The 21,564-nt window shown below is 44.5% G+C and overlaps 2 protein-coding genes across 8 annotated transcripts; both read right to left on the reverse strand.

Moving 5' to 3' along the window:
- Positions 1-6,195: 6,195 nt before the first annotated feature.
- LOC136496886 (peptide methionine sulfoxide reductase A2-1-like) lies at positions 6,196-7,257 on the reverse strand. Its single transcript, XM_066492656.1, has 2 exons — positions 6,822-7,257; positions 6,196-6,720 (listed from the first exon to the last, which is right to left on the reverse strand). Exons 1-2 carry the CDS (start codon positions 7,158-7,160, stop codon positions 6,484-6,486), a joined length of 576 nt encoding a protein of 191 aa, XP_066348753.1. The 5' UTR covers positions 7,161-7,257; the 3' UTR covers positions 6,196-6,483.
- Positions 7,258-14,338: 7,081 nt separating this feature from the next.
- Positions 14,339-21,538, reverse strand: LOC136496328 (uncharacterized CRM domain-containing protein At3g25440, chloroplastic-like). 7 transcript variants are annotated; one of them, XM_066491976.1, is made up of 10 exons: positions 21,364-21,538; positions 20,383-20,466; positions 20,009-20,269; positions 19,571-19,925; positions 19,061-19,462; positions 18,667-18,905; positions 17,389-17,453; positions 17,096-17,293; positions 16,891-16,942; positions 14,339-14,956 (listed from the first exon to the last, which is right to left on the reverse strand). In XM_066491976.1, exons 3-6 carry the CDS (start codon positions 20,083-20,085, stop codon positions 18,714-18,716), a joined length of 1,026 nt encoding a protein of 341 aa, XP_066348073.1. In that variant the 5' UTR covers positions 20,086-20,269; positions 20,383-20,466; positions 21,364-21,538; the 3' UTR covers positions 14,339-14,956; positions 16,891-16,942; positions 17,096-17,293; positions 17,389-17,453; positions 18,667-18,713. The 7 variants fall into 7 exon arrangements, with proteins under 7 accessions (XP_066348073.1, XP_066348075.1, XP_066348074.1 ...); XM_066491978.1 differs by having other exon boundaries at positions 14,339-14,557; positions 14,602-14,956; positions 17,389-18,905; XM_066491977.1 differs by having other exon boundaries at positions 16,891-16,993; positions 17,389-18,905.
- Positions 21,539-21,564: the final 26 nt, after the last annotated feature.

Genomic DNA, 21,564 nt, shown 5'->3' on the forward strand with positions numbered 1-21,564 from the left:
CGCACCGTAGCGGATGGCTCTGTGAACCTCGCGGCGTCTATAATCTTCAGTGTTGCTCTATCTTCAGTAGCATTCTTCTAGTACCTCTTGTGTGCACCATTTTGGTAGACTATGACGCATAACGATATCTATACGTGGAGGGCTTTCTCTCACAGAGAGACCATGTATGTGGAAGCTAGCAAGCAGAGAATGATCTAGAGAAATAAACAACAAACAAACAAATAAACAAACAGCCTGTTCGCTGGTTGGTTTCTGAGCTGCTAAGCCCAGCTGGTGCTAGTTTGTTGTGAGAACAAAACACTGTATCATGGCTGATAAGCCTTGACTAAAACCAACAAGCCATGGAGAGGCTCCCTAGCAGGGCGCCATTTTTATAGGCTAGCTGTAGTGGTAGATGGGAGCAGTGCTCCCGCTGTGGTGATCAGCGGGAGCACTGCTGGCCAGTGGAGAAAATATTCTTATCACTGTTGGTTTTGATAAAAAAACCGACAATGATAGGGGTCATTAGTGCCTGTTTTTAGAACCGGTAGTGAATGCATGTATCACTGTCGGTTTTTATGAAAAAAAACGACAGTGATAGGCCTGGCAAACGGCTGTCGCTGCCATAGGCGCTCAGCTTTTATTTTTTTAAAATCAGAGCCACTGCCGTGGGCTCTAGATAAATAAAATAAAATAAAATTGTCCCGCCTGGGTTTCGAACCAAGGGAGCGAGAAAGAGGGATTAGTCGCCTAACCGCTGCGTTAAAGGAGGATTTACGTTAGGAAACGTTTTGTTATCATTTTTATAGTTTAAGTTGAGGTTCATTTAATTCTGTAAAAATATAAAAAACAAGTTTGCCGCACCTAGGATTCGAACCAAGGGCGCGGGCTTCATAGTAGCTGGCTTTTATCGCTGCGCTATGATAAGGAGTACGTCAAGGTATGTTTTCTTTTTTGGTTTTATCCTCTAAACGGGAGTTAATTAATTCGAGGTCCAGATTATAGGGTCTTAACCGCTGTGCTAGCATTAGGGATTATGTTAGTTTAGGTTATGCTTTTTCTTTTATCCGTTTAGTGCAAGTAAATACATATAATTTATTGTAAAATAATACAAATATTTGTGTCTCGATTATTTAATTCCATGATAATTAATTCATGGTCTATAAGTATCAAATAATAGTGTTTCTAAACATCATCTCAATATTTGATTACATAATCAATTATTTAATTTTAGAGAAGCTCACAAAATATAAATTAGATTACATAGTTGGTGAACAATGTCCGAATAATGATTACATAGTTAACAATAATCTAACTATCTTTAGGTGCATCAACAAATAGGGCCTCATTGTGATCAATCCATATATAAGCAGGTTCGTCACCCTCTTGAAGGATAGGTAGGGGTACGTTTGCTCTGAATAGAGGCATTTCCTGATAGCCCCTGTAGTCTTCTTCGTCCGTCACTCCATCGACACCGATAATTTTCCTTTTCCCTTTTAGGACTACTTTTAACCTTCCTTTTGTCTTGTTGTCCCTTGCATAGAACACTTACATAACATCTCTTGCAAGGACAATGGGGTCGTCTCTGTATGCGGTCTTAGGGAGATCAACGGTAGTGAACCCTTCGCTGTCAGTGTTGATTTCCTCGAGCTAGACCCACTGGCAGTGAAAAACAGCTGCCTTCAACAGACCGTAGGCTAGCTCCCATATCTTCTCTATGAAACCATAGTACGCCACCTACACGTTGCCATTTTCATCGTGAGCATCAAAACAAACACCACAATTTTGGTATGTGCTCTTTCCATCTTGCTTTTTTATGTAAAATATGAATCCATTGATCTCATACCCTTGGTACTTAAGATATGTACTCGAAGGTCCCTTGGCTAAGGCATCCAGTTGATTACTCAACTTTATTCCAAGCAAGCGGCGTCGCAACCAGTTGACAAATTCCTCCTTATGTTTTTTATCCAGCCAAGCCTATGACCTGCTCGGATACAGAGTTTGCAGCGATTGCCTGTGCTCGTCAATGTATGGTATCACACCCTCAGCTTGCTAGAGAACAGCGAACTGTGCCTGTCTGAAAGAAACGGGGTCATCTACTATAACAGGTTTCTCCCCAATCGTTCATTTGCCACGTAGTCTTCCCTCATGACGAGATTCTATAACTCCGACCCTTTTGATGCCCAGATAATATGTGTAGAACTAAATGGCCTCCTTTGTTGACCATCCTTCAACAATGCCCCCTTCTGGCCTGAATCTGTTCCTAACATACCTCCTGAAAACTTTCATCAATCTTTTGAAAGGGAATATCTGATGCGGGTACATTGGGTCAAGGGCTCTAATTTGGCCAACAAGATAAATGAGCAGATGCAATGAGATATCAAAGTAAGTCGGTGAGAAATGCATCTCAAGCCTAACGAGAGTTTCGGCTATGTTTCGCTGTAGCTGCTCTAGCGTGGACACATCAATGATCTTTTTTGACATCACGTTGAAGAACAAGCACAACTTTATGATTGGGGTGCGGACCTTTGGGGGAGGATACCACGTAGGGCAACAGGGAGCAGCTGAGTCATAATAACATGACAGTCATGGGCCTTCATATGGCCATAGTTGAACTTGAGTTCTCTCATGTTCACTAGCTTCTTTGGGTTCGCATAGTAGCCCATCAGGACTTTGAGTTCATTAAAGAAAGAAATAAGTGCACGTTTTTCTTTCTTCTTCAATGTCCACGATGCAACTGGAAGTTTAAACTGGTCATTCTCTAGCTCCACAGGATGCAGCTCCTTTCTGATTCCCAAGTGTTGCATGTCCAGACATGTGGCTAGTGAATCCTTCGATATCCCCCCGGTGTCCATCAAGGTGTTAAGTGTGTTAGCGCACACATTTTTAGTGATGTGTATGGGATCAAGACAGTGGCGTACACTTAGAAATGGCTAGTAAGGTAGTTTCCATAAAACTGATTTTTTCTTCCAAACGCTCCCATCAGGCGCTGCTACTGCATTGTCCCCCTTCCCAAGGACAACCTCCAGTTTGTTGAGTTCTCTAAGTATCGTAGGTCCGTCTCAATATTTTGGAGCTAAGCGTTTCTCAATAGTACCGTTGAAATGTTTTCTGTTCCTGCGGTAAGGGTGATCCTTAGGTAGGAACCTACGGTGTCCCATATAAACTATCTTTGAGTTATTTGGCAGATTTACCGCATCGGTGTCGTCCAAGCACTCGACACATCCAGTATAGCCTTTTGTCTTCTCTCCAGACAACGAACCTTGACCTGGCAGGTTGGTGATTGTAGCGATAAGTACTTCCTTGATCATGACATGTTCCTTTTTGTACTTGTCCCAAACATTCGGCACACCCTTTTCAAATATCTCCACTAGTTCATCGATCACTGGTTCTAGAAACACATCGATGTCATTCCCAGGTTGTCTTGGCCCTTGGATCGGTAGTGGCATCTGGATGTACGACCGCTTCATACAGACCCAAGGTGAAAGGTTGTATATACAGAGCGTCATTAGCCAGGTGCTATGATTGCTTCTAACCTGGTCGAAAGGATTCATCCCATCTGTGCTCAAAGCAAACCAAAGGTGCCTTACCTCTCCACCGATGTCCTTATAGAACAAAGTATTGATAGTCCTCCAGTCATGCCCATCGGCGGGGTGCCTCATCATTGTATCTTTCTTACGCACTTCACCATGCCAGCGCAACAGCTTGGCTGACTTTGCACATGCAAATAGCCTATGCACCCAGGGAGCTATAGGGAAATACCAAACGACCTTTATAGGACCTCCTCTGGCCTTGGTACTCTTATATGACAACCCTTCTTTATACTGTGGAGCTTCACACTTGGGGCACTTGTCCAAGTCTTTGTATTTTTCTCCACGGTACAATATACAATCATTGGAACACGCATGTATTTTTTCAACCTCGAGGCCAATAGGGCAGATCATTTGCTTGGCCAAGTATGTCTTTTCTGGCAACTCATTTTTTTCTAGGAGCATTTTCCTTATTATACCTAACAACTAATTGAAGTCTTTATCGCTCAATCCGTTTGTCGATTTGAACTCTAACAGCATGATGTCAGTTTCCAGTTTGCTCATTGGATAATTCTTATACAATAGTGTTTTGCCATCTTGTCTCATTTTCTCTAGCTTTCTCAGTTGTCTTTCACTAAGACATCTGGCCTTTACATTATGTAGCAGCTGAGAAATGGCATCGTTATTATCCTCGGTGTCGTTAGCTAGCGTGTTCCTAAACACATTATTAACTGTGGCCATAGGTTCCGTATTGACACCGGATTCCTCGTCAGCATCATGGATGGCTACGTTAGGCATGTCCACATCATCATCGTTTTCCTACAGAACATTCACACCAACCTCGCCATGCATAGTCCATATCGTATAGTTTGGCATGAACCCTCTGGTAATCAAGTGCGATCGTATAGACTCAATTTAACGAAAGTCCCTTTGATTCTTGCAATCTTTGCATGGGCAGAAGACAGGGTTCCTATTCCCAGCATGGGCTTTGGCATCGGTGATAAACTGGCTAATGTCATGCATGTACCGCTTGTCCATTCAGGACAGATGCATCTACTCTCGATCCATCTCTACACAAAAAAAATATTGAGACAGTAATTACAAAGAATTAATAAGAAATTGAGCTTCATGAAGAACAATTGTAGCTCGAAAGTACCATTTTTGGAAAACATTATTATACACTAATTATTGGAAAATTAAAATTGGTAGCCCCGGCCCTGTAAATTGAAAATTGTAGTAAAAACAATTATTGCACAATAATGAAGAACAACTATTCTACTCCATGCCACATAAAAATAGAGACGCTTATTTTAAAAAAAGACTAAAATTGGAGACATGATCATGAACAACAATGTAGCTCCAAACAATGCCCATATAAATTGAAAAATGCAGCCCCATAAAAAATTATTGCACAATAATGAAGAACAATTATTCTACTCCATGCCACATAAAAATGAAGACACTAATTTTAAAAATAAGTCTAAAATTGGAGACATGATCATGAACAACAATGTAGCTCTAAACAATGCGTTGTTATGTGACACATAGATTAATTTTCTCAACAAATTGTAAAAGAATCTACTCTACTTCTAAGAACTAATTATAGCATCACATACTAACAATGATGATCTTGACCACCATGAAATAATTAGCTAGGAATTTAAATATGTTCATAGACACCAACCTTTTGGATGATGGATTTACCACAATTTGAGCCTTGCACAAATGTTTAATTAGAAAAGTGCTCTCTAAAATGGAGAAAGAACTAGAATGAGAATCAAGCAATGTAGTCATCAAAACGAAGCTAATTAAGCAACAAAATCAAAGGAGTGGATGTTTGTTATTAACCTTAAAGCAAAAAGATCAAGCCATTTTTCAAAATTCAAGCGCTAGCTTCATGGTGAAGAGCAGCCGCAACAATAGAGAGAAGGGCCCAAACGCGCGCCTCTGTTCTCGGGATGGAAGAGAGGAGAAAGGAGAGGACGGTTGTAGTCTTTTTGTGCTGTAGGCTTATCATCGTCAGTTCATGGATAGAACCGACAGTGATAGAGCCCAATCGCTGTCGGCTCTTGGCTTGAACCGACAATAACATGTGGCCATCAAGCCACTGCCGGTTAGAGACACAAACCGGCAGTGATATTTGTCATCACTGCCGGTTTGGTCACATCCCAAATCAATTTCTGGTTTTCAGAGCAAAGAACCGACAGTGAAGGGTCAACACTGCCGGTTCTCCTAATTTCGGCAGTGATGAGGCTGGCAGTGAAGTGCTATTCTGTAGTAGTGTACCCGTGGCTCCCTTAAATTGGTCTTGAGGCATAGGGCTAGATCAAAAGTTTAAGACTTGGGCCGAGCTGGGGCCTATCAAGAGGCATCATTACTAGTGTCGACGTCATGGTCGGCGATGACTTCAATAGCGAGTCGATATAGAGTTTGTCGTGTTGATATATAACGGTCATGTTCGCTTGTCTTATAATCCGTACTTTTCAGCTTGTTTTTTTGAGATGAAACAGTGTTTTTCTCTCACAACAAATCAGCTGGAATAGTATTTTGGCTTGTTTTTTTCAGCGAAGCGAACGGGGCCAACATGTTGTGAAATATATCGTCAGCGGTTAAGGCCTTTCGTTCTGATCCGTCTCTCACACAATCAACATAGTAGATGTAAGTAGAACAACCTAAAGATAAAACGTAGAGGAAGTATCGATGATAGTCTCTAAATATTGATAGTTACACTGTAGAGCTTCCACGTACATACAGACCGAACAAGATTTATTTGAGTTTAGTAACAGCCCTTACTCCTTTACTCTCTCTCTCTCCAATCCTTACCGTGTGGTTTTCAACAATACATATATATATTCTGTATATAATTTATTGACATGCACGCACGGCGATGGATAGACTATATATAGTACTATTTCAATTTCATTCGACTATATAACCGAATCGATATGGGACAGAGGCACGGCCGCCGTCGGCGTTAGCCGTAGCAGCGCATGGGTTCAGTGCAGCCCTTCTCGGCGGACTGGCCGCCCTTCTCCAGGTAGCGCTGGTGGTACTCCTCGGCGGGGTAGAACCGCTTCGCCGGCAGGATCTCGGTGACGATCTTGTCCTCCCACTTCTTCTGCTGCTCCGCCAGCGACGCGCGCGCCAGCGACTCCTGCTCCGCCGTGTAGTAGTAGATGCCCGTCCGGTACTGCGTCCCGACGTCCTTGCCCTGCCGACCGACGACGCGCGTACAGACAGATGCTCGATCAGCATGCAGTAAACTGAACCTGAACGTGTTGGTGTAATCAACAAGGGATCGGAGGTACGTACCTGTCTGTTGAGCGTGGTGGGGTTGATCTTTGCCCAGAAGACGTCGAGGAGCGTGGTGTAGGGGCAGGCCTTGGGGTCGTAGTGCACGCGCACCGCCTCGGCGTGCCCCGTGCCGTGGCCGCAGACGAGCTCGTACGTGGGCGCCTGGTGGTGGCCTTGCGTGTACCCGACCTCCGTGCGCGCCACGCCGGGGAGGCGCTGGTACGTCAGCTCCACGCTCCAGAAGCACCCCGCCGCGAACTGCGCCAGGGCCAGGCCATCGGCCGCCGGGGCGTCCGTGTCCGGCTCCAGGGCCGGGTTCGCGGCGCCGTCGTCGATGGCAGTGGAGCACGACGACATGGCGTTGGTTCTAGTGGCTGGCCTTGCTTGGAGGTTGGACAAACTACAAAGATCAGTGGCCTTCGTCGCTGAGGCCTGTGTGGCTGTGTGCTCTGATCTATATATCGGACACTGCTTGGTTGGTCTTATATTAGGGGAAATTTCCCGTGCTCTAGAAACGTTCAGCGGTCTTCAGCGCCACTGCTCTAACTTTTTTGTGCCCTCCATGTCACTACCGTCAGTTTGGGCTCTAACGTCGTCAAACTGCAGGTGTGAAAAGACGAAAATACCCTTAAGTCTAAATATATCATTAATTTTTTTTGAGCATCTTAACGACTTCAAATGAAAAAACTCAAAACTAGAAAGTTGTAGATCTCGTCGAGATCTATAATTTTCATATAAAAATTATCTTCATTTAATTCCGCATAGAAAGTTGTAGATCTCGTCGAGATCTATAATTTTCATATAAAAATTATCCTCATTTAATTCCGCAAAAAAAAGATATGATTTTTCTAAGATATATTAATCATATCAAATCATATTTTTTTTACGGAATTAAATGAAGATAATTTTTGTATGAAAATTATAGATCTCGACGAGATCTACAACTTTCTAGTTTTGAGTTTTTTCATTTGAAGTCGTTAAGATGCTCAAAAAAATTAATGACATATTTAGACTTAAGTGTATTTTCGTCTTTTCACACCTGCAGTTTGACGGCGTTCGAGCCCAAACTGACGGCAGTGGCATGGAGAGCACAAAAAAAGTTGGAGCAGTGACGCTGAAGACCGCTGAACTTTTCCAGAAACACACAGGACATTACGATCTTTTTTAATAACACACAAGGAATTCCCCCTTCTGTTAAGCACTTCAGCTGGTCTGGTATTCAGGCCGCCGTCGCTTTCTTTCGCATTAGTTTTTCTATGGCTGTCGTGATCCTAAGTTAGGACCGATTATCTTTAACCTCTTGTTTATTGAATATCTGTACGAGACTGCTGATTAAATTTGAGCTGCAAAATCCAACTGGTGTACTATCAGCTGCGCATTTATATCTGACCCTGATATTTGATGATAAATGTACCCCCCCCTCCGTCGTCTTTTTAAGGTATAGTATGCATCAAATCTAGCACGTTGCGGAAGAAAAAGCTATTAAACCTTCATGAGAAATGAGGTGTGAAGAAAACACATCTGTGTGGTGTGCGCGTGGAGTGTGCGCGTGGAGTGTGGGTTGTATGCGTCCAGTTGTACCCTTCAAAAAAAAACAAATGAGGTGTAAATCTTACAATCTATTTATGTTTCACCCTTTCTACAAAATTCAAAAGGTATAATTATTTTATAATCCCATGCCATCAATAGTATAAGTTAATGTTGGCAGAATATGACAATGTCCTTTTAATCCTGTATTGAATTAAAATGCAATTTTGATATATTTTTCTCTTGTTGCAAAGCGTAGAAATAATATTGGCGGAATATTCACTCATGATTATGACAACAAAACTCTCCACACGGTAGCCCTGGTCAGGATTCGGGAATTGCACTGGTACATACGCAGTTTTGAGACATTTATTTAGATTGGATTTGACAACAAACTATTCAAGATTTCAGATTACTTGGACCATTGGCTCGTCATCTAGGTTGTAATAAAAATAAGTTTGTTGCTAATCACAATTGTGTAAGGAAAATGGATCATAGGTCCATTTACTTTGGATTTTGGTATTTGATGGCCAACACAACCAAATTGGACCGATGAATTTACAAGTGATTGTTTTGTAGTTCAATAAGATGCAAGACATGACTTGGACAAAGGCGATGTGATGATCCAATGATCAACACCGACCTTAGGAGCACAAAAGAAGACCCAAGATATCAAGCAAAGTCCAAGCATGAAGATAGGAACCAAGCCGCATGCAAGATCACGAAGAAACGAGCTCACAGAAGTGACTGGACGCTGGACCGGACGCTGGAGGAAAGCGATCGGATGCTCCGATCAAGAGGCTCAGCAACAGCAGCAGCGACCAGACGCTGGACCGGACGCTGGCGGCAAACCGACCGGACGCAGGACAGCAGCGTCTGATTGAGTACAGAGAGGTTCCAGAGCGGCGAACTTGCGACCGGACGCGTCCGGTGGCACGTGACCGGACGCTGGCAGCGTTCGATCAGCTGTTCTTGGGTCCAACGGTCGGGACGACCGGACGCGTCCGATCAGGACGACTCCAGCGTCCGGTCAGTAGCAGAAAAGCGGGATTTCGTCCCCAACGGCTACTTTCTCAGTGGGGCTTATAAATAGACCCCCCAACCGACCATTTGAGGAGTGGAGCTGAGAAAACATATCAAGGGTGTTGATACACCATTTTAGTGATCTTCACTTGTATAGTGCTTAGTGTTTTATTAGGTGATTAGCGTATGTGCTTTGCGAAGTGCTTAGGTTGATTAGACCACCGCTTATGCGATTGCTCTAGGTTTAGGCCTAGTGTTTAGTGAGGTTTGCATACCTCCTACCACTCGGTGCTTGTGAGCACCAATTGTTGTACATCGGAGGGGCTTGTAGTCTTACGAGATCACACCAACCGCGTTTGTGGTATGGCCGCCACCGTGTACCGGAGGAAACAAGGCCCGCGGCGTTTTGGCCGGAAGCTTGATAGTGAAGACGGCGGGGAGCATCCGGGAGAGGCTTACCGGAAGGCACGTTGGAGACCCACTTACGCGAGGGGAAGGCCCGAGGCTATCTACGGAGTTATCCGACCGGGAGCTTGGCCCTTGCGAGGGGCTCCAACGAGGACTAGGGGGAAGCTTACGCGCTTCTCGATACCTTGATAAAAATACCGGAGTCGTCGATGGGAGTTTGCATATCTCTACCTTGATCTTTAGCTTCCGCATTTACATTGATTGTATTACTCCTTTTGCGGTAGAGATAGCAACACACTAGCAAACCCATAGTTGCACATTTAGATAGTTTATCCTTTACATAGGTTTTGCTAGAGTTAGAAAAAGAGGTCATAGTTTAGAGTTAGATTTTTAAGTTGCCTAATTCACCCCCCCCCCCTCTTAGGCGTCACGGTCCTCTTTCAAATTGCATCAATAATTTAGTGGTAATAATCCTTATTTGTTAGTGAAGGGTTAATGAAAGGTCCTTGTTTAGTTTTGGTAATTGAGTGACAACCTAAGTGGATTAATTGTGTTTAATGTGAGATACATAGGTGATTAGTCCACAGGTACATCATGTGTGAGCAACCTTTGTCATGTAGGTAAAATGGCATGGAGATATTACAAAGCTCACACATGTGATGAAGGAGCTCATTGCATATGAGACATGACATGGAGTCATGTGATCAAGGTGGATAAGATTAAGACAAGACTTGGCTCGATGGACCAGTTGCAAGTGTGAAGGGCAAGTTGAGTGATGACTTGGTGCCGATGGACCGAAGCAACGGTGAAGAGCAAGTGAAGTCAAGATCGATGAACCAATACGGTCACGTGATGATATGAAGTGGATCATATCATTTGGTGATTGGTTGGTGCATGTGTTGCATCAACAATGGAGGAGATGGAATGGAATGCGCAAGGCAAAGGTATAACCTAGGGCATTTTATTTCACCGGTCATAGCTGTGTAGAGAAGTTTATAACCGGGTTTACGATAGATAGCCGTACTATAAAGAGGAGCAAACTTATTTACATATCGGTCATCTAGTGCCACTCGAGCGATCTAACTTTGCATACGTGTTAGGATCGAGTGGCATGGTGAAAAGAGTGCTAATCCTTTAGAAAAATATTTGTGAAAAGCTAACACGCATGCACAAGTTGGTGAACACTTGATGGTATTGGCACATTTGTAAAGGAGAAGAAGTTGGTGAAGAAATAGAGGCGAAACCAGGTTCGGGGTGCTGCCTGGGTGGCACCTCCACCCCTAGGGCGGTGCCCACTTGTCCTCGGGCGAGAAGGTGTGTTGGGGCTGGCACCGTCGTGCCTTGTCCGGTGGCACCACCACCCCTAGGGTGGTGCCCACCTGGACTTGGTTTCGAGCAGCAGAAGAAGGGCTGTCACCGGACGTGACAGTGTAAACCGCCATGTGCAGGGCGGTGCACCGCCACTTTTTTCCCGAGGGTGGTGAGTTCGGTGCTGAGGCGAGGGGGTCACCGCCATGGTGACGGCAGTGCACCGCCCTATTATTCTAGAGAGAAGGGTTTTCGGGGTGTTGGCCGGGGTGGCACCGCCACCCCCTGTCCGGTGCCATCGCCGCCTGTCCGGTGACCACGGCTAGTCAAACTAGCCGTTGGATTCGACCGTTGGGGGCACCGCCACCCCATGTCCGGTGACCGTGCCGACGTGTCCGGTGGCCTCGCAGAAAGTGCAGCTTTGCTCCAACGGCTCTATTTGGCTTGGGGGCTATAAATAGAGGTGGAGCTCGGGCATTTGGCTTGTTGAGCACCTTGGGGATGTGCTGCCCTTGTGTGTGCTTGGTTTGATAAGTCTCTAACTCACTTGTGCTTGCGAGAAGAGCGAATCCATTGCGAGTGAGTGATTCTAGTGCGTTGCATTATAAGATTGCATCGAGTGGTACTAGGTGATCGAGTTACAAGCCGGTGGTGCTTGTTACTCTTGGAGGTTGCCACCTCCTAGATGGCTTGGTGGTGGTCTCTGTCGAAGCACGCAAAGAAGATTGTGCGGTGCTCCAAAGAAGTGATTGTGAGGGGGATTATGCTCACCCCGCGGGAGCCGCAAAGAGCAACACTAGTAGAGCGGGACGCGAAGGGCGACAAGTGGTCTGGCCGGATCAAGTGCTAGAGCTTGTGGTAAGCACTCCACGTGAGAGAGCGTGACTTGCGGGTCACCACTAGCAAAAGGACTGATGGCAACCTTAGAGCTTGTCTCAACGAAGACTAGCTTGCTGGCAACAAGTGAACTCGGGATAAAAATTATCGTGTCATCCTTGTCTTTCCATTGGTTTGCATTCTCCTTCGCACAAGCTTGTATTTACATTTCATATATTGTGCTTGTGTAGTTTCTCTTATAATTAGTTAACTTGTGTAGTTTGCTAGTTATATTCTTGCTTGTGTAGCATAGAAGTAGCTCCCTTACGTGACTAATTTGGTTTGAGTAACTTTGTTAGTCACATTGCTTAGTTTGTGTAGCTAAGTAATTTGCGCTCTCTAATTTGGAATTAGTTGTCTTGTTATTGAGCATTGCTAGCGAGCTTAGAAGCTTTGTGCTTTTGCATCACTAGCATGTGTAGGAGCTCCCCGGTTGTTAAAGTACTAGTGCATAGGTTTGTGTGACCTTGCTCTAGAATTGATTAGGTGAGCTCTAGCTAGTCTGGCACCTTTGTTGTCTAATTACGATCTTTATAAGGTGCTTATGGACTTAGATAGAGGGGTGTAGTCTTGGCTAGACTGATAGTTTTAATTCCGCATTTATTTTGGATAGCCGACGCGATTAATTTTAAAAATAACTATTCACCCCTCCTCTAGTCCGCCATCTCGACCTTAAGATTTTAAAGACACATAATACTGTATTTTTATTATTTGTTTTTTATGTTTATAAACATATATATAAAAGAAAACAGAAGGTAAGAGCACCTCCAAGAGGCTTTTTATATCCTTCTTAATGGTTAGGAATAGAGATTTTAGTAAAAAATACCCTTCAGCAGCTTGTTTATTTGGTTATTTAAATATAGTCATTTTCTATTTCAGATTTCTCGCTAGCTAAAAATAGAAAATGAGAATGGCTCTCTAAAATGTAAACGAGATATAGAAAAACTGTTGCAGAGTGGAAAGATATAGAAAAACGATTCTTATGCGAATGACTCTTTATATGATAATTTAGAGAGTGAGCTTTGCAAAGACTCTTGGAAATGCTTTAATAGAAAAGGCTGAGGAAATCAGACCGCCGACGAAGCAGAACAGCAAACAAAAAGGGGAAAACGGACGTGGAACGAAGAACGAATAGACAAAACAAAAACAAAAACAAAAAAAGACAAAACGTGGAACGGTAAAATAACTGGCGGAGGACGGACGAAATGTGGAACAAAACATGTATTCGCAGTCAGATTATTTACTACTCCTTTATTCTATTTTTTTATCAAAACGTTATATAATTTGTAACGGAGGAAGCAGGAGGAAACAAAATATAAGCTCCTTCAGGTGGGTTATTGGAACCCACCGCTGGGGCAGTGCCTGTCGCGTCGGAAGGCCGAAGGCATAAGCATAAGCCAGTGGAATTGGACACTTTGACCATGTGATCTATTCTAAGATTTTGTGTAACGGCAATGGCGGGTGGAGGGAAAGGAAAAAAAAAGTGTAAGAAGAAAATTTTCACTCTTTAATATTAAATACAGATTAGTCAATTTAGTACATGTTTGTACTGTGACACTTCTTCAAGGCTAAGTGATGGACCACAACCAGAAGATTATTTAGCTTTACCACTAGCTATCCTGTTTCCCACGCATTTCGTTAGGTCATAATAGTTCGACGTTTCACCACTTCTCGCCATCAGAGAAAATCAAGTGGTTCGGAGCTGTGATTTAATATAGACCACAATTTCTGAGTTTATACATTTCATTGACCTAGAAATACAGGTCAAGTGTACATAAACCAAAGAAAACAGCAAGAGAGTCAACAAAAGGACAGAGAAAATCGATAGAGCGTGGAATACAAACAAAAAACATACGATTCGGCTCCAATCAATTAATTGGCGTCATGCTTATCACATCAGGCCTATATTGATGGTTTTTTCTCTCCTTTTAACCTCATGTCCATATTGTGGGCCCTTTTCTCTCCATTGATCCCGATCATACATACACCCATAATAATATGGATGAAAATGGCCGAAAAGAGGCGGAAAATACCCTCCCTTATTTTCGTTACCGTATTATTTTATCAGGAGCGGGAATAGCAGTGAGATATACAGTTATACGAAAACAAATCAATACGATAGGAAAATTAACAAAAACGGTAGGAGCGGGGGGGCAGAAATAGGCGGCACAATCACATACGGTAATGCCAACGTGCTCGCACGTAATCCCTTCATACCAAATTAGAAGGTTTTGTCTTTTCCAAATACATAATTTTTGCTATGCAATTAGATATAGATTATGTCTGTATATAGTAAAAATAATATCTAGAAAAATCAAAACATCTTATATAATTTGGAATGGAGGGACTAGGAAACAACATCCTCTTCCTCCTCCAGATTAGCCTCGTCATCATATTATCTACATATACTCCTGATATATAGCCGCTCAAAAATCTTTACGAACCAACCTCAGTTTTACATCTTGAGAACCATGTTCGATATGCGCGCGGCAGCAATTAGTCATACGAAAAGTCAGCCAACTTTCCTATGCAGCAGACGAGTTCAACTTTAGCATGCGAACCTCCCATGCATCTATGCTATGTAACTCATCTAATAACTAAAATAAACAAACCTACAGCATTCTCTATCTACCTTCTACTACTAAAATAAACAAACCTACAGCATTCTCTATCTACCTTCTACTATCTTACCCTTTTAGCAGTTCAGCTTCTCGTCTTTCAAAAGGTACTTCAGTTTCTTTGGCAGTGGCGAGTGGCAATCAGTGCCTTCCATGTGCCGTTTTGCAGGGTTGCTGCGGCTGTGATTCATCAAATCATCCTTGGGTGGAGCCAACTTTTCATCTTCAATGTCATACCTGACGATGTTTGTTACAATTCCATGAATAGATGTCTCAGCGGAGGCTCTCTCTTTCCAGAATTTCTTGTTGCCCAGCGCAAGACTCGTGCTCTGCAGCAAAGTGCAACTCCCGTAGGACTACAGCTCTATCTCTGACGAAGCTGTCTTTTTGCTTCTGCATTGATAAGATTTCTCATTAAATATATGTGATGTAAAACAACAGATTGACATGGTGATAATCAACACCTTCAAAAGAGTCATAAGGAATGAGTCTAAAAGGTAAACCAAAGACGGTACCATACTATCAAGGATGGAAGGAATAACAGAATTGCTACCCACATAGGTTGTCACTCATATATGACAAATGCATGGCACACTACAAGTCCACCATAGTTTGCACCTGTACCAGAATAACTAAGATATGTAGTCCACATGAACGCACCCAGTCTATTTTACTTCATCTATTCTTATGCAAGTTGGGTCATTAAATTTGCACTACAATACAGTTATTTGTTTTGCTGTGTAGTGTACATACTGGTCCTTCCAATCCGGACAGGGGTTTCACTAGTGGCACAGGAACTGAGGCACTTTAGGTTTATCAAATGAAATAATGGTGCCAGCACATATATAAGACGTCAAAGCGTGCACACATCGTCAACGGCAAGCACTTGGGGTACCTAGATTTCCAGTTAATGCTAGTAAGCAGAAACCTTGGGTACCTAGATTGTCCACTGAAAGTCAGCTTCTATGAGCACAATCCTGAAATCTCCATTGAGGATGCCTTAGAGGGTGGTAGGGTTCACTTGCAGTTCAGAAGAAGCTTCAACTCAGCAGACATCAGAATACTGGAAGAACCGATTGAGAGGTTATGTACGGTTCAGCTTGCAGATGGGCAAGATAAAGCAGTATGGGCCTTAGAAAGATAAGGCAATTTCTCAATCAGATCTTTGTACAGGGATTTAAAGTTTGGAGGAGCTATTGATCAGCAGATGGTAGAAATATGGAAAAGTAAAGTGCCTAAAAAAATCTTTGAATGGCTGCCAACGATAGATTTCAGTCAGCACAGCAACTTAAGAAGTGGAAAGGGGAAATACTGTGCAAACTGTGTGGCAAGGAGGAATCAACAGATCATATCCTTTTTCCTTGTCCAATAGCTATATTTGTTTGGTCTTTTTTAGCGGCTTCTTTTAGTTTGAACCGTGTTCCTGGTAGTTAGTCTACTTTCTAGCATCTCCGCATCTGTTCACAATTAACAGAAATGCTTCTAGGCATATGAATATATGATCGATCTTTTCTGTGGTGTGGGTATTATAAATGTTACACGGGTCTACGAGACCCAACTCACACACCCCACACCCTGGACACTAAGTTACAGACTCGCCACACAAAGAACAGAAATGACCAAATGCCTCCGAGCTTTAAGCTCCAGCAGGCAGTGACCTGAATACAAGTTCCTGGAGTTTGGAGGCCCCTGCCGAGCACCAGAGCCCTCCCTCTGAGCTAATAGCCCTACGAACGCTTGGCCTCTTATTATCAAAGACACAAGTGTTGCGATTCTTCCAAATCTCCCATGCCACCAAAATTATCAAGGAGTTGAGGCATTTACGAGCTTCTTTGGGGACAGCTGCAGTTGACCTCTTCCACCAAAGTTCAGAGTGTTTAGTTATGCTGGAGTTAGCTTTTGAGTTTCGTTGATCCTCTTGTCTTTTCTAGCCTTTTTGGTTGGCTGTCAGACTTCAGTCGAGGACTCGAGGTGGAGGCTGAGTTGCTCAGTAAGCTTGCTGCAGCAGAGTGCTTGAACTGTAAACTGGTCTCCCCAGTTGTAAGACTTAAGTTAAGCTTTCAATAAAAGCTGGACCATAATGGCCTTGAGTCTTAATATACATCAGAGGGCCACACAGCAACAACTAACAGAAAGGAACTTTAGGAGACTAGGAGAGGGATTTTACGGCTTAGTGTTCAAAAATCTTGGATCCTACTGGTAAGGCTGGTTGCAGGCAGTAACTGCCATCTATGCAAGAGCCTTACCAATTAAGGTAAATCATACACTATAATTACAATGTTAACTATGGCCAATGAAAACTGGAAGAGTATCCAGTAGGTACTCACCTGAAAATCAACAGGCCATCCGATTGATGAGCTCAAGCAGCTGCAACCATCACTGAAATTTAATGTCAACAGCATGAAAAATGGTTTATTCATTGATGTTTCCCTATATTAATAAGATAAAAGGGGAAGAACCACGCCAGGAAAACTATAATATAAAAAATACTAGATCAATAAATAGATTGGAAATCTTTCCCTTCTACTTTACCTCTGCAATGAGAATGGTCACTCTTTAAGCACTACAGACTTCATGTCAGGTCTTTCTGGAAAGGAAACCTGTTAATAGATTACATTATTTGACAAAACATAGCAATGGGAGAGTGTAGCGGCCACATCTTCAAACTTGGCAATTCAACACTCCAGTCATGTGTTTCCCCATTGCTAATCTCAAGATAGTAAGGATACCCTGTAAATTAGTAATATGCACATAGCACCTGAATTAATCCTCCAATATCAACATAAAGTATTCACAAGTGAAATTACATCATAACTCATAATTACCCTTTTTTTTATCAAGCCAATCCTTAAAGCCATTATTGTCCTGCACATGCCCATCTTCCCAGTACCTGCAAAAAGCACACAAATGAAGACCAACAAGTTGTTTCAAAGTTCATGCAACGACGCCCAACCGAGGCACAAAAATCTTGTGCACTTCTGACGTCCACCATTGGTGCAAGAATGCTCCACAGTGTGAACGTGTGGCACAGTAAGGGCCTGTTTGGATCACTAGTTCAAGGACAAAGTTTAGTCCTTGAACTAAAGGAACTAAAGTTTAATCCCTGATGGGGTGTTTGGATCCATGTGCTAAACTTTAGTCTTTCACCCTACAATGACCAATTTGCCTACAAAGAGGAGAAGAGGAGGGGACGCGGTTGAGGAAGAAGAGGAGCCTCGCTCGAGCTCGGGTCCGGATTGCCGCCGCCGTACGAGATCCGCCGCCACCGCAGGGATCTCTAGGGCGCGGTGCGGAGGAGCGCAGGGATCTCCGGGGCGCGGTGCGGAGGAGCGCAGGGACCTCTTGCTACCGTGGCGCACGGTGCTGGGAGGGCGAGCTCCGTGCGGGCGAGCGCTGCTTGGGCGCACTGCGAGTAGGAAGCGCGGGGCGGTGGCCGCGGTGCGCAGGCGAACAAGAGGCGTGGGGTGGCGCGCTGCGAGCCTGAGATGCGAATAGGAGCGGGGGCGGTTTGGGGTGGGTGGGTTGGGGGTATTAGGTGTCCACTGCACCCTCCAAGGCACTTTTAGCCCAGTTTAGGGCCCCTTGAGGAGCAAATGGACTAAACTTTAGTCCTCCCTATTTGTTCACTTTTAATCCACCTGTTTGGATCCCCATGGCAAAAAAAAAGGCTAAAAGTGCAGGACTAAAGTTTTGCCATTCCAGCTCCAAAATTACAATTTCATTGTCTTCTATGTAGCAACGAAGCTTGAGAAGTGAAAAACCTACATAAAAGGGGGCCAATTCAAAAGAATGTCCAATTTTATCATGTAGGTGTGTACAGGAAAGATGGCACAAATATTAAAAGGCTGATCTGCACTCTGTATCATGCTACTAGCCTTGCCTTATTGATGATAGAGGTATTTTTCAAGTAATACAGCTTTCCACCAACCAGGACTACTCCACCAACCAGGACTACATCTCATCCCTTAAAGATCCTATGGCTATTATCTTCTACCTGAATCTGAGTTTTCAAGCTAGCTCCCTATATCACCAGAATTGAAGGCAGCATATTAAATATGAATAGTGAACATTGAGCTTTGTAGACTTGCAAGATTTGACCAAACCTTCACTACTGAAAGATCTATCATGCCAGCATATCCAAAGAGTTGGCTCATTTAGAATCTGAGGTAGTTGCGGGATCATCAGCAGTGGTGTCTTCATTGCCGATTTTCTCATAAGAAACTCCCCCACGGTTCTTGAATAAAGCAACATGCTTCTTGTAATCTTCAAGCTCCTTCTCCAGCTTCTCAATAAACTGGCTGGTATGCTCAAGGGATTGTAGATATCTATATTTCTCTAAGGCCTATGGTGAACAAAAAAAAATCATCATTACATAAAGGCCTTAAATAAAACTGAGTAAATTAGATTGATGTGTATATATATATAAAAAAACAACCAGGTATATTTGGACATCAAGCTGCATGGGCTACTGTAGCACAAATGACTAGCTTTAGTTACCTTCTGCTTTGAAAGTGTATCAGGAGGTGACATCACCTTTGGTTGCACATAGTTCTTCCCCCGATAAAAGATAATTGTATTATTGGGTTTAATATCAATGACTGTGCCTTTGCTGAGCCTTGTCAATTCCTCAGCATACTCGTAAACTTGGCCAGGCCGACAAGGCTTGCAAACCACCTTCACGGTCTCATGATTCTTCCAATGGAGGTGCATGTTGAGAACCACACCACCAAAAACCCCTCTCCTCCCAACAGGAACATAATTCTTCTTCTTCTCCCCAGTTCGCTTGAGATAAAACTTCTCCTCCTCAGTAAGAATCTCAGGGTCATGAACTGGCTCCGGTGTCCTCGGGACCTCATACTTCCTCAGCTTCTCAATCAACCATTCCTCCTTCCTCTTAGCCTAAATTTCCACGAAACAACTTGTCAATGCAGCTATAATCCTAGTAAATCAACAAATTCATTGGCGAGCTAGCACAAACAATGCACCAGAATATAGTGAAGTTCAGACCTTTTCAAGCTTGTATCTGATCCTAACTTCGGGGTTGGGTGACTTCATCTTCTTCTTGGCCTTGAGGCGGTACCACTTGAGCTGGTTGACCTTGGCCTTCCTCGACATCTTCTTCTTCTTTGGAGGCGACTGCTGCCTCCCCTTCTGCTTGGCGACGCCCGTGTTGCCGACCCCGAACCTCGCAAACTTGCCGTCCGTATCGAGCGTGATCGCCGTGCTCCCGCACCTCACGGGCTGCTGGAACCATGGCCTCCACCTCCGCCAGTGTACCTCTGGCCCAAACCATCCCCACAAACGCTCGAACGACGCAGCAGGAGATGAGGAAGAGGAGCCGCACATTCGATGCCACGAATCGCTGAAAAATAAACAGCCAGTTCGGCGAAGATTAGACCGAGCACGGAAACGGCGATTGAGCTGGAGAGGGGCGAGGGGACTAACCGAATCCGAATGGAGGCCAGAAACGCGACGGAGCCGACGGGTCGCCGCCGTAGGATCCGCGGCGCAAGGGCCGCCATGGCGACAGGCACTAGCTCGGCGGCCGAGGAGGATGGGCCCGCCGGCCACAAACCGCTGAGGGTTTTAGGCCTCGAAATGTGAGGTTTGCGTGCGCTAGGTCGACAGCGAGGGCACGATCAGCTGCGGCGGCGAAGGGGCGGGCTGCGGGTGGCACGGCGGCCGCCGGGGCGCAAAGAATTAGGCCTGTAAACATGTCACATTTCCACCAATCTCTCAATCGCCAATTTTAGGCATATGAAAACCTTCGTCTCTAACTCATCCCTTTGTTCGCCAATTTTAGGCATATGAAAACTTACATCAGAATTAGAAGAATGCAACTCCAACTCATCCCTTTGTTCGGACTTTTCTCCTTCAGAAGAAGAATCTCCCTCATCAGCCATCTGTAACCAAATGTATTTCATAAAAAAAAATTCAGAATCACTTAATAAAAGAGATAATAACTAACAGGATGAATCACCTGACAGTATAGTTCCTTCTTGTAATTTCATAACTAATTAATCCAACCTAACAGAATATACAATCCAAAAGAATCAACAAATGCACAGATTGTTCAAAAAGATCACTGGTGGTAGCCTATCAGTGGCCAATCCCTGGAACTCAGCTGCTATCTGTCAACGCACTGAGGCACCATCTATCTAAATCTATCACGCTCTTTCTGCTCACCAGGAATTGCCAATGTAGAGTAATAATCCCCAATTCATAGCAACAAGCATCTAAAAATGCAGTAACAGATGAGACAAAGTCGCCGAACAGCACGGCAAGCACGGGGGACAAAGGAGCAGCAAAAGGAGGGCGGTGGCGGTCATCAGGGCCAGGACGTCGAGCGGCGACGACGAGGGAGACGGGGTCGGAGCCGAGGACGGTGAACCAGCGCCGGTCGCGCACGACAGCGAGGAAATTGGGGACGCCGTGCAGGGCAGGCAAGGACGAACGACAGAGCACGCATTCAGAAAAGAGAAGACCTAGAGAACTACTCGACATGGCCTCGAATCGAATCCCCCAACAAATGCAAATCACGGCGAAAAGAGAGGAGGCGCAGCGAGAGGAGGGCGGTGGCGGTCAGCAGCGCCCGGACGACGCGGGAGCCCGGGACGGGGCCGGGGCCGGCGAACCCGCGGCGGCCACGCAAGGCAGGGAAGGAGCGGGGAGAGAAGGGACGTGGCACTCAGCAGTGCCTGGAACCGCGCGGCGCCATGACCTAGAACACCTCTAATCGAATCCCGCGATAATGGCAATGACGGAGAAACGAGAGAGAAGAGAACTCGGCTCAGCAATACCTCACGACGATTTCCGAAGAACACCCACCAGCAGGGATCCCTCGAATCAGATCCGGCGAGGTCGCCCAAGGAGGAGAGCGATGGGGAGAGAAGATGAATGACCGCACTGTTCAAAATCGCCGCCCGCTTCGTTTGGGCGTCGTGTGGAAGGGGGAGGGGGCGCTCGTCACGTGCAATACACGGAAAGGGACCGGTGGACGG

Source organism: Miscanthus floridulus, chromosome 12 (assembly GCF_019320115.1).
Source record: "Miscanthus floridulus cultivar M001 chromosome 12, ASM1932011v1, whole genome shotgun sequence".
In the NCBI taxonomy this organism is placed as follows: Eukaryota; Viridiplantae; Streptophyta; class Magnoliopsida; order Poales; family Poaceae; genus Miscanthus; species Miscanthus floridulus.

What these genes read in the sequence shown, in the direction of transcription:
- LOC136496886 (XM_066492656.1), bottom strand. Translation starts at nt 7,160, where the DNA reads ATGTCGTCGTGCTCCACTGCCATCGACGACGGCGCCGCGAACCCGGCC. An exon ending in CCACCACGCTCAACAGACAG is followed by an intron (nt 6,721 to 6,821) that starts GTACGTACCTCC and finishes GTCGGTCGGCAG; the next exon opens with GGCAAGGACGTCGGGACGCA.
- LOC136496328 (XM_066491976.1), bottom strand. Translation starts at nt 20,085, where the DNA reads ATGGCGGCCCTTGCGCCGCGGATCCTACGGCGGCGACCCGTCGGCTCC. An exon ending in CTGGCCTCCATTCGGATTCG is followed by an intron (nt 19,926 to 20,008) that starts GTTAGTCCCCTC and finishes TTTATTTTTCAG; the next exon opens with CGATTCGTGGCATCGAATGT. An exon ending in TCAGATACAAGCTTGAAAAG is followed by an intron (nt 19,463 to 19,570) that starts GTCTGAACTTCA and finishes GTGGAAATTTAG; the next exon opens with GCTAAGAGGAAGGAGGAATG.